The sequence below is a fragment of the Suricata suricatta genome, chromosome 15 (genome assembly GCF_006229205.1).
Source record: "Suricata suricatta isolate VVHF042 chromosome 15, meerkat_22Aug2017_6uvM2_HiC, whole genome shotgun sequence".
In the NCBI taxonomy this organism is placed as follows: domain Eukaryota; kingdom Metazoa; phylum Chordata; class Mammalia; order Carnivora; family Herpestidae; genus Suricata; species Suricata suricatta.
Window position 1 is genome coordinate 57,360,910 of NC_043714.1, and position 17,476 is coordinate 57,378,385.

The 17,476-nt window shown below is 36.0% G+C and overlaps 1 protein-coding gene across 1 annotated transcript in view; it reads left to right on the forward strand.

Moving 5' to 3' along the window:
• The first annotated feature begins 1,073 nt into the window (after positions 1–1,073).
• SLC30A8 (solute carrier family 30 member 8) overlaps positions 1,074–17,476 on the forward strand; it is a 39,029-nt gene continuing 22,626 nt past the window's right edge. Inside the window, exons 1-2 of the mRNA XM_029923573.1 lie at positions 1,074–1,513; positions 13,348–13,547. Of these exons, the coding sequence (XP_029779433.1) occupies positions 1,443–1,513; positions 13,348–13,547 (271 nt within the window). The 5' untranslated portion in view covers positions 1,074–1,442. The remainder of the gene's footprint in view (positions 1,514–13,347; positions 13,548–17,476) is intronic.

Consider the following 17,476-nt stretch of genomic DNA (forward strand, 5'->3'; position numbering starts at 1 on the left):
AAGTTAATGATGGGTTAGGCAATGGAGTCATATGAAAAGACCTTAGAAGTTACGTTATGGAGGAGACTGTTTGAAGTCTTAAAGATGTGCCTCTTCACTGAGGATGTGATAGAAGACCTGATGTTCTCACCGTCAGCCAGGGATGACTCTCTGCTCCCTGCTACTGCACCTGCCATTGAATCCCCTATTCTTCTTTGGAGACAATCTTTATTTTATTAGGCCGCTGTGGCAGATTTTGCTTGGTGCAGTGCGCAAGTACCCAAGATATTGGGCAACTGGGCTATTCCACGGCTACGCCACTCTGAGTTTTCTTACTAGAAAGTGAGTACTGACAGAAGGAGAAGGAAATGAGGACTTGGTGCTTGGAGATTCATGCCCTTTTCTTTAGTCTGCACTCGCCCCCACCCCTTACATGCATGTGTACTTGTGTTAGATGTCCTTTGGCTTCCACACAAATGCTATCACAAAGGGATGTTGTCCTTGGGCTACAGTCACTTCTCTTACTTGGGAAGAAAAGTGCTTTATAATGAAATAAAATGTGAATTCCTAGAAGTCTGGGGGGTTGAAGTTCTCTTAGGATTAACTCAGAAGATGCCGTTCCTGAGTTGTCATTGTTTACCTGATAGAGCTTCCTTGAGTGAGTCTTTTATTCTCAGCGGAGGATACCCTGGCCACGGAGAATACAGATCATTGCAATTCTTGTAGGTATGATAGAGGGCTGTTATTTATTTAGAAGCTGAGTCTGCCCTTTTCCTGCCTGTCAAAAGGGCTTCAAAGCTGCTGCACCAGGAACTGTTTCAGATTACAGACTTCAGTAACTAATGACCCATGTCGTCCCTTCAGTAGTAAAATCCCAAAATGGTCCTAGGAGAGGAGAAGTAAATCCTGACAGCTGCTTACAGGTCATCTTAGAACTAAATCTTAGGAGAAATGCTTTTAGGTTGAGAGGGAGAGGTCCCTCTCAAAAAAGGAAAGGAAAGAAGGGAAAACATGAGACTAGTGCACAGAAAGGTGACAGCAGTTCACCCAGGTGTGTTCTGAAGACCAAATCCCTACATCAGCAATTAGCAGGAAACCTTTGAGCTCTTCTACCTCTGAGGAAGCACAATGGAATCAGTGTGGGAAGCGTGCGTGCGCGCACACACACACACAGACACACACACACACACGCTTCACCTGATTCTACCCACAGGTCTCCATAAGAAGAGTTTCTGTGGGTGAGAGAATGAGACCAGCTGATAGTCCAAGGAGACTGTAATTTTAGCAGACCTACCAAGAACATTGATGTAGGAGGCTTGTTATTCTAAATCCTGGAAGCCTTTTTATTTTTAATTTGGAAAGTATGTGAATGATTGTAATGCTGCTTTGCTTCCCAAACTGGACAGCGAGGTAAACAGAAGCAGTCACAACAACAAAGAGCAGAAGCTCTCATCCTGGCCACCATGGAGTTTCTTGAAAGAACTTATCTTGTGAATGACAAAGCCACTAAGATGTATGCCTTCACCCTAGACAGGTAACAGACATCTGTTTCTCCTTCACGGTTTTCTGTCTTGACTATTTAAGAAACCCTTAGGTGCTACTGCTTCAAAATTGGAAACTTCTGCTGTGCAACTCAGAGGCATTTTGTAAAATTTGGTAAACTACTGACTGGTATAATTCAAATCCTGAAGAATTCAGGACTTAATTCCTTAAATATCCTAAGTGTACAAAGGATACCTTTTATTTATATATTTTTCATCTGTAGTTTATCTTCCAGAAAATAGGCATATCCAATCTAATGTGTTTACCTTTCTTCTCCTCAGTTATTTCCATTTTTAAAGCTCTAGGTAAATTTTATTAAATTATATTTTAGAAAAAAGTTAAAGCTTTTAAACTATGTGACAGAATTGTGATTATATTGATCTTTAAATTAATTATTTTCTTCATCAAAAAATAACAATCAAATGTATACAACTATAATAAATGTAGCTGAATTTAATGTTCTATGTAGTTTTAGTTCCATTTAATATCTCCACAGTATTACATGCAGATTATTCATTCATTTTCCCCTTATTAAACTACTATTGATTAAATGCACCTGGATATACAACAGGAAGAAAATAATCCTACTCTCAGATTTCTGTCCTCTTGAAATTTTGAGTCCAATGTGGAATGCATATAGGGAAAAGGCAATTACAAAACATCACAGAAGTGTCATTCTGGTAGTGTTTAATGAGAATATCTCAAAGAAAAGATATTAGCTAGACTTCAGGGGTCAGAGAAAGCTGTTCAGAAGTGCTAGAGTAAGAACTGAAAAATGAAAAGGAGTTAGAGAGTGAGGATAGGAAAACTCCACATAGAAAATGGGGTTAAGAGAGCGGGAGGGAAATCATAAGAGACTCTTAACTATAGAGAACAAACTGAGGGTTAGAGGGAAGGTGGGTGGGGAATGGGCTTCATGGGTGATGGGTATTAAAGAGGGCACTTGTGATGAGCATTGAGTGTTATATGTATGTGATGAATCACTAAATGCTATGCCTAAAACCAGTGTTACAGTATTTGCTAACCAGCTAGAATTTAAACAAACATTTGAAACAACAACAACAAAAAAAAAAACCAAAAAGAAAGAAAGAGAAAGAGAAAATAAGGTTAGGGGATATTTCCAGACTGAGATAATTGCTTGGAAAAAAGCAGAGACATATAAAAATAAGGGTTTGATCTGTTTGGGGAGTTCAATCTGAATGAAGAGCAAAGAGAAACATGCTCATTACATATAGATGAATGAATGGAAATTTGAAATGAATTCGTGTTAGGAGCAGAGCTTAAGAGAATACATACCCATTAATACTATGTGTAATGTTTTTATTTGTTTTGTGGAACCAAATTAATATTCTAAAGAGTAGTAACACTGTGCTTGATAGCATCAAATATTTGAACAGTAAAGGGATTTTTTATAGGACATTTATAATTTTGCTTTAGTATAGGATAGATTCTAGCACATCTATTATCTCACATTATAAAAATTATTTTTCCTAGAAAATAATATTATATGTGATTTATTAAGACCATAAATAACAAAACCTCATGTTAGGTCAGGCAGAAATTTTAGACAACCAATTGTTAGCATTATGGACACTATTAATAAAGCATCTCTATGTTATTAAAATAATACTATTTCCCTTCTCATTAAAATATATCATTAACACACTGTTACATAAATAAAACCAACTATTTATACTTTTTCACTTCCTAAATGGGTATGGTTTTCAGGATATGGTCAAACTCATTTTAATTTTCTTTTCATATAAAAGCAGTTAAACCTGGGAGAGATGATTTATCCTGATCCCTGATTTTATCAGTTAGGAACCTGAATGCCAAAGAGAAAAAGTGCCTTTCTTAAAGTCAGATATCTGATTATGATAGAGTTGGGATCTGGATCCACACACACCTCCTGTTTGTGAATTTAGCGTCTGCTTCCTCCTCTACATTTGCACACACAATTTCATCTTGTGCCCTCCTGAATCCTTAATCTATTTCCTCCTGACATCACATGGACCTCGATTTCCTTAACAATCATTTTATTATTCATAGTTCTGTGGGTCAGGATTTCCTCAAGGCTCTATATGAGGTTTGCTCATGGGGCTACATTCTGCTAGGGTTTGAACCAGACACCAGATCCAAGATGGTTTGCCCACATGTCTGGGAGCTTGGTGTCAGCTTTTGGTTTGTCTTCACTCTCCTTCTTATGGCCTCAAATATCCCCCCACCTCCATGAAGGAGAATGCTATGAATTGAATGTTTTTGTCTCCTTCCATCCCCCAAATTCATATGTTTAAGCCTAAACTCCCATGTGATTATCCTGGAGATAGTAGCTTTAAAACGCGATTAGATTAAATCAAGTCATTAAGATGGAGCCCTGATATGGTAGAACTGCTGTCCTTATAAAAGAGGAAAAGACACCAGAGATCTCTCTCTCTCTTTCCACCATGTGGATGTAGCAAGGCAGCTATCTATGGACTAGGAAGAGAGCATTTGCCAGAAGCTGAATTTTGCCAGAAACTTTAATCATTGACTTCCAGACCATGAGAAAATAAATTTATGTTGTTTAAGCTACCCAGTCTGTGTTATTTTGTTATAGCAGTTTAAGCAGACTAACACATGGTCCAGCTTTAGTTGGATTGGATTGTGGAGTGATTTATGCCTCAGGGCATTGTTGAAAACACTAATCAATAAATTATTAAATAGGTCAATTGTTAGATATGATACTCATTTAGGTAGAGCATCCAGAATTTTAACAGTGAGACAATGGAAAGAGATAGTCACAGCAAACATGATTAAAGAAGATGGCATCCTTGGACTGGCATTGGTGGGTAGGAGTTAAAGATGACTGTGTATGCCTAAGGCTGTAACCTCTTGCAAATGATAATAGAAGCTGTACATGTAGGGGACATCAAAGGAAATAGATTCCACTTAATTAGACAAGTCATTCCTAAACAAATAAAAAAGCAAACAAGTAAAAAGCAGCAACAGGCCCTGGGATATCAATATCCAGAACTTCTATAATGTATTATATAAAACATCTAATTTTAGGCAAAATATTATAATGCCTGCAAAGAAATAGTGAAGAATAATCCAAAGAAGAGCAGGTAATAGAAACTGCCTTTGAAAGGGCCCAGATATTGGACTTAGCATTCAAAGATTTCAGAGCAGTCATTATAAATATGATTAAAGAACTAAATGAAATCATATTTAAAGAATTAAAGAGAGGTATGATACAATGTTTCATCAAAGAGAATGTCAATAAAGAGATAGAAATTATATAAAAAAGGAAAAGAACCAAATGGAAATTCTGAAGTTGAAAAGGCAGCACTATCAACAATAGCCAAATTATGGATTGAGCCCAAATGTCCATCAATTGATGAATGGATAAAGGAGATGTGGTATATGTAGACAATAGAATACTACTTAGCAATGAGGAAGAATAAAATCTTGCCATTTGAAACAATGTGGATAGAGTGTATTATGCTAAATAAAATCAGTCAGTCAGAGAAAGACAGATATCATATGTTTTCACTCATATGTGGAATTTGAGAAGACCATGGGGAAAGGGAAGGGAAAAATAGTTTCAAACAGAGAGAGGCAAACTATAAGAGACTCTTAAACACAGAGAACAAACTGGGGGTTGATGAAGGAGGGAGAAGGGTGGGGAAAATGGGTGGCTGGCACTGAGGAGAGCACTTGTTGGGATGAGCACTAGGTGTTGTAAGTGAGTGATGAATCATGGGAATCTATTCCTGAAGCCAGAAGCATACTTTATACGCTGTATGTTGGCTAACTTGACAATACATTATATTTTAAAAAAGGACAGTAAATATAATAAAAAATTGTCAAAAGGGCTCTGCTGTAGATATGAGCTGGCAGAAGAATCAGTGAACTTGAGGATAGATCAATAGATGTGCAATATAAAGAACAGGGAGAAAAAATAAGGAAGGAAAAGTAACAGAACCTTAGTGAAATGTGGCAAATCACTAAATGTCCTAACATAAGCCTAATGGGAGTACCAGAAGAAGAGGAAAAAAAAGGAGGTGAAAAATATTTAAAGAAATAATGGCTGGAATGTCTCACAATTTGGTGCAATATTAATCCACACAGCCACAATGGTCAACAGACTCTAAGAAGAATTAAGGAAAAGTGGATCTACTCTGACATATAATAGTGAAAATACTGAAAGCAAAGCACAAAGAGAAAATCTTGAAAGCAGCAAGAGAGGAAAAGAAAGATTCATCATGTTCAAGAGCATCTCAGTGAGATTAACAGCTGACTTCTAGCAGAAACAAAGGAGCTGGAAGGTGGTGGAATGACATATCTAAAGGGCTAAAAGAAAGGACTAAAAGAAAATGACCACAAGGGCTAATTGTCAACCAATCATCTTATATCCAGCAAAACTATCTTCTAAAATGAAGGTGAAATGAAGACATTCTCAGGTGAATAAAAACAGAAATGTCTTTGCTAGTAGACTCACATTTCAGTAAAGAAAAATTTTCAAGCTGAAAATAAGACACCAGACATTAACTTGAATCAACACACAAACACCAACTAGTAAAAGTAATTATAAATGATAGGGTATTTAGTCGTCTTTCTTCTCTTAACTGATATAAATTGCATAAAATGTATATAATATTAGATGAAATGGAAAATTTATACAAAGATACAAACTCAAACCACCAAACTAATTCAAGAGAAAATAGAAAATCTGTGTGGATCTATAATAAATGAAAAGAATGAATTAGTAATAAGGAAATTTTATGCAAGGAAAATCCCAAACGCAGCTATCTTCACTGGTGGTTTTTACCAAACATAAGAAGTAGAATCAATACCAATTCTTCACCAAGTCTTCCAACAAATAAAAAAAGAATGAACATTTTCCAATTCATTCTATATTTCAATATTTCACTTTTAGCAAAACAAGAAGTTATCACAAGAAAATAAAACTATGGGTCAATATACCTTACAAATATAGATTCAAAAATCCTTCCACCCAATACTAACAAACTGAACACAGCAAGATATAAAAAATATAATAAACCCTGGCAAAGTCAGATTTATCCCAGTAATGCATTCTTGGCTTAACATTTAAAATATAATCAAAATAATACACCATATTAATAGAATAAAGGAAAAAAACCACCATCTGATTATCTTATTAGATGCAGAAAAAGCATTCAATGACATTTGATAACCTTTCATTCTGGTGATGTTCACCAAACAAGGAATAGAAGGGAACTTCTTCAACTTGATAAAAAGCATCTGTGGAAAATCTGAAGCTAACATTATTCTTAGTGGTAAAGGCCTGAAAGCTTTCCCCTAATATCAGGAACAAGACAAGGATGCCCATTGTCACCATTTCTACTCACCAGTTTACTGAGTGTGCTAGCCAGGGCAAACAGGCGAGACAGAAATGAAAATGAAAATAAAAGGTATCCAGCTTGGAAAGGAAGACATAAAACTTAATACCATGTGCAGACAACACCAACTAGTATATAAAAATCCTAAAAGATCCACTAAAAATCTTTAGAGCTAATGAATAGTTTCAGTAAAGCTTTAGGTAGCAAGATAAATATCCAAATAATAAATTGTATTTTCATATGGTAGCAATGATTAATCTGAAAATACAATTAAGAAAACAATTCAATTTACAATAGCATGATAAAGAATAAAATACTTAGGAAAAAATTTTATGAAGTACAAAACTTATACACTGAAAATAACAAAACACTGAAATTAAAGAAGATTTAGATCTTTATTAGGTCAATGAAAAGATACCCCATGTTTATGTACTTAAAGACAATTTTAAGATGGTAATATTCTCCAAAGTAATGTAGAGGTTCAGTGCAATCAGTACTGAAATCTCAGCTGCCTTCTGAAAAAAGTTAATCCCACAATTCAATAGAAACAAAAGGGGCCTAGAAAAAGTGAAACACACTTGAAAAAAAATTGAAATAACTTCCTGATTTCAAAAGTTAATTTAACGCTACAACAAATAGTACTCAGCTAAATGTAAGAGCTAAAACTATAAAATTCCTAAAAGAAAACACAGACATAAAACCTTATGACCTTGGGTTAGGCTATGGTTTCTTAATATGGCACCCAAGTCATTTAAAAAAACAGATACATTACAGAGCATCAAAATTAAATTATTTTAATCTGCAAACAATACAGTGAAAAGAATGAAAATACAAGCCACAGATTGAGAGGAAATATTTACAAATTATGTTTGTGATAAGGGACATGTATCAGAATATATAAAGGACAATTATAACTCAATAATAAAAAGATAAATTGGCCAATTTAAAAATAGACTTTGGATAGACATTTTTCCAAGAAAATACACAAATATGTAATAAAGTTCAACATCATTAGCCATCAGGGAAATGCAAGTCAAGACCACAATGAGATAGCAATTCATACCCACTAGGATGGCTATAATCAAAAAACCAAAAACAAGTATTGCCAAGGATATAGAGAAATGGGAGCTCTCAAATATTAAGTGTGGGAATGTATAATTGCATAGAGCTTTGAAAAAAATTCTGGCAATTTCTACATAATGTTAAACATAGAGTTTCCTTATGACCCAGGAATTCTGTTGCTAGGTATTTATTCAACAAAATGAAATCACACTTCCACAAAAGCCTGTATACAAATTTTTACAGCAGTATTATTCATTATAATGAATAAAATAAAAACCCCAAATAAAAACCACCTAGATACCCATCAGATGATTAAAGAAATGTTGCATATCCATACAATGGAGTATTATTTGAAAATAAAAAGCAATAAAGTGCTGATATATTGATAGTTGCTAAAACCTGGATAAACCTTGAAAACATTATGCTAAGTGAAATAAGTCATTCATAGAAACCACATGTTGTATGAATCTATTTATATGAAATGTCCAGAATAGGCAAATTTATGGAGGCAGAAAGCAAATTAGTGGTTGCCCAGGTTGGGGTCATATGTAAGGAGACTGGGGTATTGGGGAATTACTGCTAATAGGTACAAGGTTTCTTTTTGGGATGATGGAAATGTTCTAAGTTATTATGGTGATGGTCGTACAACTCTGCAAATATGCTAAAACCCATTACATTGTATACATTAAGTGAGTCATATGTGTGATGTATGAATTATACCTTAATAAAACTGTTTCAGAAAGGAGAGGGTAATTGAATTCCTGTTCTGGGACAAGAAATTACATTTGATTCTGCAAACATTTCTATTCCCCACGCCCTCTAGCTCTCTCTCCTCCAAACACTTCTTCACATCACTCATATATTTCACAAACATTGAATTAAGTATAATCTCAGCAAATATGTACTGATATTTACTGTGTTCAAGACAAGGGCCCAGGCACTGAATACTTAGGATTCTTTCTAGTGCAGACAGAGCAAAGTGGTTGATAAGGGAAGACAGACCAGGAACAGCTAAGGGATTTATAAATGTTTTCTCCTTCTTGGACATTTATCCTCTCCTTAGGATTAGAGGGTCAACTCCCAGGGTCGATTAATACAAAAGTGATGATTTGTATGCTTTATTGTCATTGGAGTAGAATCTAGAATGATAGATGTGGGAAAAGAGGAAACAAGAGAAAAGTTTGCTTTAGTTTATTCAAGCTCTGTTATAAAAATGCTTAGTCTAAAAGCTATTTCACGGTAAAACTCACTTTATTCTTTCTGAAGAACAGTGATAATCATGTAATGTGGTTTGTGAAAATGGTAGACTAACTTAAAAATTCACATTTTTTTGTGCATTTACCTCATTTCAAACACACTCTGAAGCATTTATATGAATTAGTTAAAGTCTCACAGCTGCCCTGTAAGAGAGGTGTTATTATCTATATTTTGCAGTGAGGAAATTGAGGCACAGAGAGGTTAAGTCATTTTCTTACAGTCATAAAATTAGTGAGTGGTAAAGCTGGGAGTCAACTTAGCAATGGGATGTCAGACCCCAAATTCTCAGCCCCCTTGCTGTGTGGCCAGCCACTCAGCCCATCTCCGAAACCAGCATGCCCTTATGCCAGCTGCTGTAACCAGAAATCCATCAGCCATCCTCCAGCACCTCCCTCTCCTCATTCCCCCTTAACTAATGCTATTGTTTAGAATGTCCTATGGAATCTACCTCCCAAATATCCTTCAAATATGGCTACTTGTTCCCATTTACTCTGTCACCGCACTGGTCCAAATCGTCAGCATCTCTGCCTCAGTCAAACATGGCCTCATGTTTTGCTTCTTTATCCTCAAGCCTTAAGCATCACTCAAAGGGATCATTTTAAAAATGTGAACAACCTAATGTTACTTCCCTCCTCAAAACTTCCCACCTTCCTCCCTGTAGAATTTGAAGAAAAGCAAATCCTTTTTAATGGCTTGAAGAGTTCTGCATGAGCTAACATCTGCCTACTTCTCTGATGTCATCCAATGCTACTCTTTCTTCACACCACAGTGGCCACGTATGTAGTTCCCCTTCTGTCAAGGCAAGTTTTTGAACAAGACAATCTCTTTATTGCCTTTGTGCCCTTGCACCAGTAACACTCTCTACTTGTGATGTTTCTATTCCATGTAGGTTTACAGCCAGTTACCCTTGAATTCACTGTGATGGTATCTCTGCAGAGGTGCCTCCCCGTTACCACTCTATTTAAAGTAGCCCCACCTTCCCTCACCCCAGCCACTGCCCATCATACCACACAGCCTCTGAAACTATCAGCTGGTGTACAGTTTGTATCCCTATGCTAAGATATAAACTTCTTAGGTCAGGAGCTTAGTCTCCAAGACTATGGTGTCATTAGCATCTCTGACTGTGGATTAGCATCTCTGACCAGGCATGCAGCACATATCTGTTGAATGAATCAATACGTGAAGTGTGGGGAATGCATGGTGGGACCTAAGCTTTCATCTCCTCTTCTAAGTCATAGTAACTGGAGGATCGTGGGAGAAGTGATGTGAAAGTACAAAATGGAAGCGATTTTATGCAGTCAACATATGAAATAAGAGGCTGAAAAGTATTACCAGCTCTATTGTAGAGACATAGAGACAAAGGGGTTTAACTTCTATCATCAAGTAAAAATAAAATACAAAAGAAAAAGAAAAGCTTCCCCAAGATTACAGAACAAAGCTCCATTTTCTAATTCATATTTCAAGAAATGAACTCAAAGTTGTAGGCTATTGCAAGAAAACTTTGGAATATTTCTCTGTTTCTCCCCCCCGCCCCTTTATTTTTCTTTGATGCTACAGTAAATTTCTTTACTCTGGTCTACTGTTCCTATTCTTCTGAGCTTCAACTATCTTTGAATTTGTGGGAATCTATGGTAATTTATTCACAATTAATTCTTTGATGCACCATAGCATTTGTTTTTTTAGAACCTTTTTAAAATTCTTCTTAGACTTCACACTATTTTTGAGATCAAGAGCCTATTCTGCATCTATAGGTACCCAGACCACTTTGCTCTAATAAGGTGATGAGAGATTTATTTTAATTTTGGCTTTCAAGTTTGGGGAGGATTATGGACCCTTTTAGGAGCCCAGAGAAGACTAGAATCTTGCATCCTCTCCCCCCCCCAAAACACACACACACACACACACACACACACACACACACACACACACACACATATGAACACACTACATCCAATTTCAATGGACCTTCTAAAGCCCACCTTCGATCTCCTGCTTAGTACTTCAAGGAGCAATCTCAGCTCAGAGTAAATCCATACTGGTTAATCCCAGAGTCTAAGACAACAAAGCAGGGTTCAAAAGTAGAAATTGGCCAAGTGTTTTGTACTTTTCTTCCTGTGGCATTGTCCAGAGGGCTGTGCCCCTAGTGGGATTCCTGCCTCAGTCTACCTTCTGCACTGCTCCAGAATAAGTTCTTTCTCCTGGTCACCACCTGGCTTAGATTCATAAAAAGTATAAAATATAGCAAAGCTTCATATGGCTCAGCAAGTCAGTGGTCATATGAACAGTGCCAGAATAATCGGTGACCCTGTCTTGGTTATGTTGCCTTCCCAGCACAAAGGAAAAGAAACCTCTATCATGCTTTCTTTTTAGTTCTCATGTTCCTTTGAGTTGATGGTCATTGGTGATGCATGCTGCTACATGGTATGTTTTTTCTTTTTATTATTATCAGGGTATGTACCACATTATGAAGGCAAAGATTCATAGATAAAAATATTCTATGTGCCTATTGCCAAATGGTTCCTATTCTAACAAAGGAGATTGTTTGGAACTGTTCAAAATTCTGACCGCTATTAACATCATCAAAATCCCAGTTCTGCTGTTTGCTGGTTATTTGGCCTCAGGCCATTACTTAACCTCTCTGAACCTTAATTACTGCTGCTAAGAAACTACAAATCAAAACCACACTGAGATATCACCTCACACTGGTCAGAGTGGCTAAAATGAGCAACTCAGGAAATTATAGATGCTGGCGAGGATGTGGGGAAGCAGGAACCCTCTTGCACTGTTGGTGGGAATGAAAACTGGTGCAGCCACTCTGGAAAAAAGTGTGGAGGTTCCTCAAAAAATTAAAAATAGAACTACCCTATGACCCAGCAATAGCACTACTAGGAATTTATTCAAGGGCTACAGGAGTGCTGATGCATAGGGGCACATGTACCCCAATGTTCATCGCAGTGCTTTCAACAATAGCCAAATTATGGAAAGAGCCTAAATGTCCATCAAATGGTGAATAGATCAAGAAAATGTGGTTTATATATACAATGGAATACTACTTGGCAATGAGAAAGAATGCCATTTGTAGCAACTTGGATGGAACTCGAAGGTATTGTGCTGAGTGAAATAAGTCAGTCAGAGAAGGACAGGTATTACATGTTTTCACTCATATGTGAGTCTTGAGAAACTTAATAGAAGACCATGGGGGAAAGTAAGGGTGAAAAATAGTTACAAACAGAGAGGGAGGGAGGCAAGCCATAGAGGACTCTTAAATACAGAGAACTGTATGGGTGGATGGGGGGGAGAGTGGAAAATGGGTGATAGACACTGAGGATGGCACTTGTTGGGATGAGCACTGGGTGTTGTATATAGCGATCAACCACAGGAATCTATCCAAAAAGCAAGAACACACTTTATGTTAGCCAACTTGACAATAAATTATATTAAATAAAAGAAACTATGGGATTGACTAAATGTTATCTATAATCTTTCCATCTATGAAATTCTAGAAATCTATTCCAGGCTGTAAATAATGCTTTATATTTGAGAAGAACTGATATATACTGCCTGCTTTAGGAACTATAAGTAGGTTCAACTCCCAATACAGCTTTGATAGATTGGCAGAGAGTGTCTGCAAAGCTCTGTTAAGAAGGATTCTGGGGGTCCACAGGGACTCAGCAGGAGAAAGTGCTATGACCTATTAGTAGTGTTGGTGTGGAGAAGAAGGGAAGTGTTTTGGCATATGATAGTATTTGAATCACCAGACTGGCTCATATGCACATATCTAACATTGCTCTGCATACCCCCCTTCTTAAAATTTGTAACATAGGGTCCGAATTCTTTTCAAAGTGGAGTAATTTGTAAGGAAATGTATCAATATATACCTGCTGCATTTCTCCTGCTCCTTTCACATCTCTTAATGATTCCTGGAATAGCTCAGCTGAACGAAGAAGCAAAACTTTTGGTAGCTGAGACTTCAGAAGGAAATTTCTTGCTTGTTCCTTACATGATATTTCTCATAGGAGCCGTGAACTGTAACTTCCTACCTAGTTAGCAAATGTCCTCCTATCAGTACTGAGGATGGGTAGGGCTGTCAGTGAGGTATTTGTCTGCAACCATGTTCAACTTCTTCTGTCAAACTCATCCACAGGGTGGAACTCCAGCAGAAACCCTTGAACAAAAATCAATGTCCTGGAGAGAAGCCAGAGGAGCTGGACTCGGGAGCCATCTATCACTGCCACAGCAACTCCAAGGCCACAGAGAACAGAGCAAACGAGCAAGTCTACGCCAAGTGGAAACTCTGTGCTGCTTCGGGAATTTGCTTCATTTTCATGATTGCAGAGGCCGTGGGTGAGTATTATTCAAAAAGACTTCTCTGATTAAACAAGCAAACGGACAAAACCCTACATCCCTGCAGCAGGGTTACCTAAGTTCTTCTTTTAGGGGAAGATTTCATATTTTCTGTAAGTATGGAGTAACAATGTGCTCATTGTAGATAAGTTGGAAAATATTAGGAAACAAAGTAAAATTCATTACCATCCCACATTTGAGTAACAACCTCTAATCACATTGTGGAGTATTTTTATACAATACATTTTTCTATGCACACTCAGTTTTTAGAATATAACTGAAGGCATACTGAATGCTTTTGGCCATGCCATCAAATATCTTTCAGAAACATTTTTATGCCTGAACAATATTCTATAATACCCTGCACTGTAATTTACATAACCATGTCTGTATTGTTAGAAATTTAAGGAGTTCTTTTTCCTGCTACAGACAATGCTGCAATGAAAGCTCGTGAATAAAACTCTGCCTGTCTTTCTGCTTAATCCCTTGAAAGAAACTCCTAAGAGTGGAAAAACTGATTGAAGGATATACATATTTTTATTACTTCTTGATGCATATTGCCAAACTGTTACCCAGAAAGCTTAAAACAATTCTATATGTCTGTCTGCTGTACGTGAGAACGACTGTCCAAATATTTACCAGAACTTATTTTAATCTTTATGTTTTAAGTTTATCTATTTACTTTGAGAGAGAGAGAGAGAGAGAGAGAGAATGAGAGAGAACAATAAGAATCCCAAGCAGGCTCCACACTGCCCTGTGGAGCCCAATGTGGGGCTCAAACTCACGAACTGTGAGGTCGTGACCTGAGCTGAAACCAAAAGTCAGATCTTCACCAACTGAGCCACTCATGCGCCCTTATATCTTTTATCTTTTTTAAATGTTTATTTATTTAATTTCAGAGAGAAAGAGAGAGAACATGCAGTAGCAGGGGTGGGGCATACAGAAAGGGAGAGAGAAAATCCCAAGCAGGCTCTGTGCTGTGAGCCTGACATGGGGATCAATCCCAAGAACCGTGAGATCATGACCTAAGCCGAAAAGGGGTTGGATGCTTAATTGACTGAGCCACCCGGTTCCCCAAACTTATTTTAATCTTTTAAAAATCTTTATTAATATACAGGCAAATATGCTTCATTTTAATATTCACTTCTTTGTTCCTCTTAGAAATTTTTTGCATGCTTATTAGTAATCTGTATTTCCCTTTGTTGATGGATTCCCTGCTTGCCTCTTAATGTCTCCTGATCATTTGTTTTTTAGATAATTTATAATGTTCTATATTGATCTCTGAGAGCTCTTTATATTGTTAGGATATTGAACCTTTTATCTTTGCTATACGTGCTTGTCCAGTTTTTTGTTTACTTTTTAATTTTTGGTCTGATGTGGATAAGTTTTAATTTTTTATATATGTAATTGTATGAAACATTCCATTTTGAGCTAATTTCTTTTATTGCTCTTTCACTATTTTGGTGCTTTGATCCCTACCTACCGAGAAGACAAATACAATTTTGTTGTTCAGTTTTTTGCATGTAATTTCAAATCAGTGTGAGATTAGATATGCTCTAAGGACTAAGAATTCTTTTTCTAATTAGATAACAAAGTTTTCAGTATTATTTATGGAATAATTAATTACTACTTCCACTGCGTTTTGATGTTTCTCTCATCACTTATCAATATTTTATAAAATACTGGGTTTGGTTCTAAGGTGTTTCATTGATCGGTATTGCTATTCTATGTTTGTAGTAACATTTAATTTATGTACATTTATGTGTTATAATATCTGTTGTTCTTTCCTCATTATTCCTTGTTTAACAGAAAAAAGGAAAAGGCTACTCATTTCTGTTTATTATTCTAATTAAACACAAGAACCATTGTATTCCATTCCCTCCAGAATCAAATTACGATTTTACTGGTATGTAAATTGATTTGGAAACACAGATCTTTTCAAAATACTGTTTTCTCCTCTAGGAATATGGCATTTCTCCATTTATCCAAAGACTCTATGTCTCTCATTAATGTTTTGCGATTTTATTTAGTTTGCTTATTTGTCACAGTATAGGGAGAGTTTATTTCTTGTTAGGGTCACTTAGATGTGTTTGGTTTATTACTCCCCGAGGTGAGTGGAGTCTTCCTTTTCTCATGTGCTGTTTTCTAGATGGTTCCTTTTTGTTTTCTGGAGAGTTTTCCATTTTGCATATTATTTTATTTTATTTTATTTTATTATTTCTTCCACTGGTTGTCAAAATGATCCTTTATTAAAATATTTTCCTTTGTAGTTCTTAACTAGCTGGGCATTCCACCACAGCACTATTGATGTCACCTATGATGTCATGAGAGTGGCGGCCATCAACACTGCAGCCCACAGACTGGGCAGTCCCCAGAATCTCTTTAATGGTCCCAGAGAGTTTGCTGTGCATATTCATTTTATACTCAACAGTGTATTTGAATTATTTTGTTTCTAAATGTATCTCAGCCCATTTTCCTTGTTCCTCAGTCATCCATCCTTATCTTCCCAGGAGATAACACTTCCTTATGCAAAAAACCCCCCCAATATTTCTCTTTGTTTCAATAGTAAAAATATGTTCCTTATTTTTACCATGTTAAACAATATACTAAATCAAATCTTCTGTTCAACTATTTAACCATTAAGTGAAATGTTTCCTGAGAGGTTAAGAATTTTCACTATGTTAATAAAGTGGGGTTCCCCCCCCCGTTTTTAAATGATAAACAATCAAGGGTGCTTGTTGACTTTTATCAAGTATCTTTTTTTAAAACTCATTCTGTTAAAAAACCTATTCTGTTGGTGTGTATTACATTCAGAGATTTCCTAATATAATACAATCTGCATTTCTGGCATTATGATAATAACTAGGATTTATTTAATGCTTATTATGTGCCAGAAACTGTGCTTCCTATCATGTTACTTTACTTAATCCTGCTGAAATCCCTGAGAGGTCGGTTCAGTTATTACTGGCGCTATGTAGATGAGGAACCTGAAACACAAGGAGTAAAGGTCCCTACTTGAGTACCACACCTTGTGCGCAGGCAGGCAGTCTGAACTCTGGGGCTCTGTTCATAGGCTCTCATTACAGAGCCTCTCAAATGGACTGTGTTGGGCCAGTCTTTCAATGCATTGCTCAACCTGGGCCATTCACATTATCATAAGGATTTTTTAATCCTTGTTGGTAATTGGAACTTAACTATACATTTCTGTTATGGAGCTATTTTTCTAAGTTCTTGAAGTAGAGTTACACATATCAAAATGAAAATTTAGTTTTAATGATACTTTTTATAAGAAAATGGAAACCATTTTTGTAACATTGTGATTATCTCTTTTTTTCAAAGAACTCCCTGGCAAGTTGTCTAGCTTGAGAGACATTCTTGGAAATAATTTTGAACATATATTTAATAGCTTCTTTCTCATTTATTGATGTACTCAAAATTTTTACTTCATGAGTAAATTTGGGTCATTTGTGTTTTCCAAAGCCAGCCATCTCATTGAAATTTTCCAATTTATTATCATACAATGGAACATGACAATTCCATATTAATATTCTCTTATTTCTTCTAGCTATGTTCTCATTTGATATCATTTATGTATTTTCCTTGATTCAACTTGGTAGATGTCTAATTTATTGATATGTATATTTATTGAATATATTATTATCTAAATTTTTCTTTTATTTTCAATTCATAATTTTGACTTTAAAGATATTTGTTACTTCCTCCATCTTTCTCTTTTTTTAGTTTATTTATTTATTTATTTTTTTTTCATAATAAATTATATTTATTTTTTTTCATATTTTTTTAACATATGCAATTATTTTCCATCCTTTACAATACAGTAGTTGCAATGACACTCAAAACAGAAAAGCAAAGTAAAAAATCAATACACCAACTTCTGTTTCATGTAATTAGACTTATACAGAAATTAG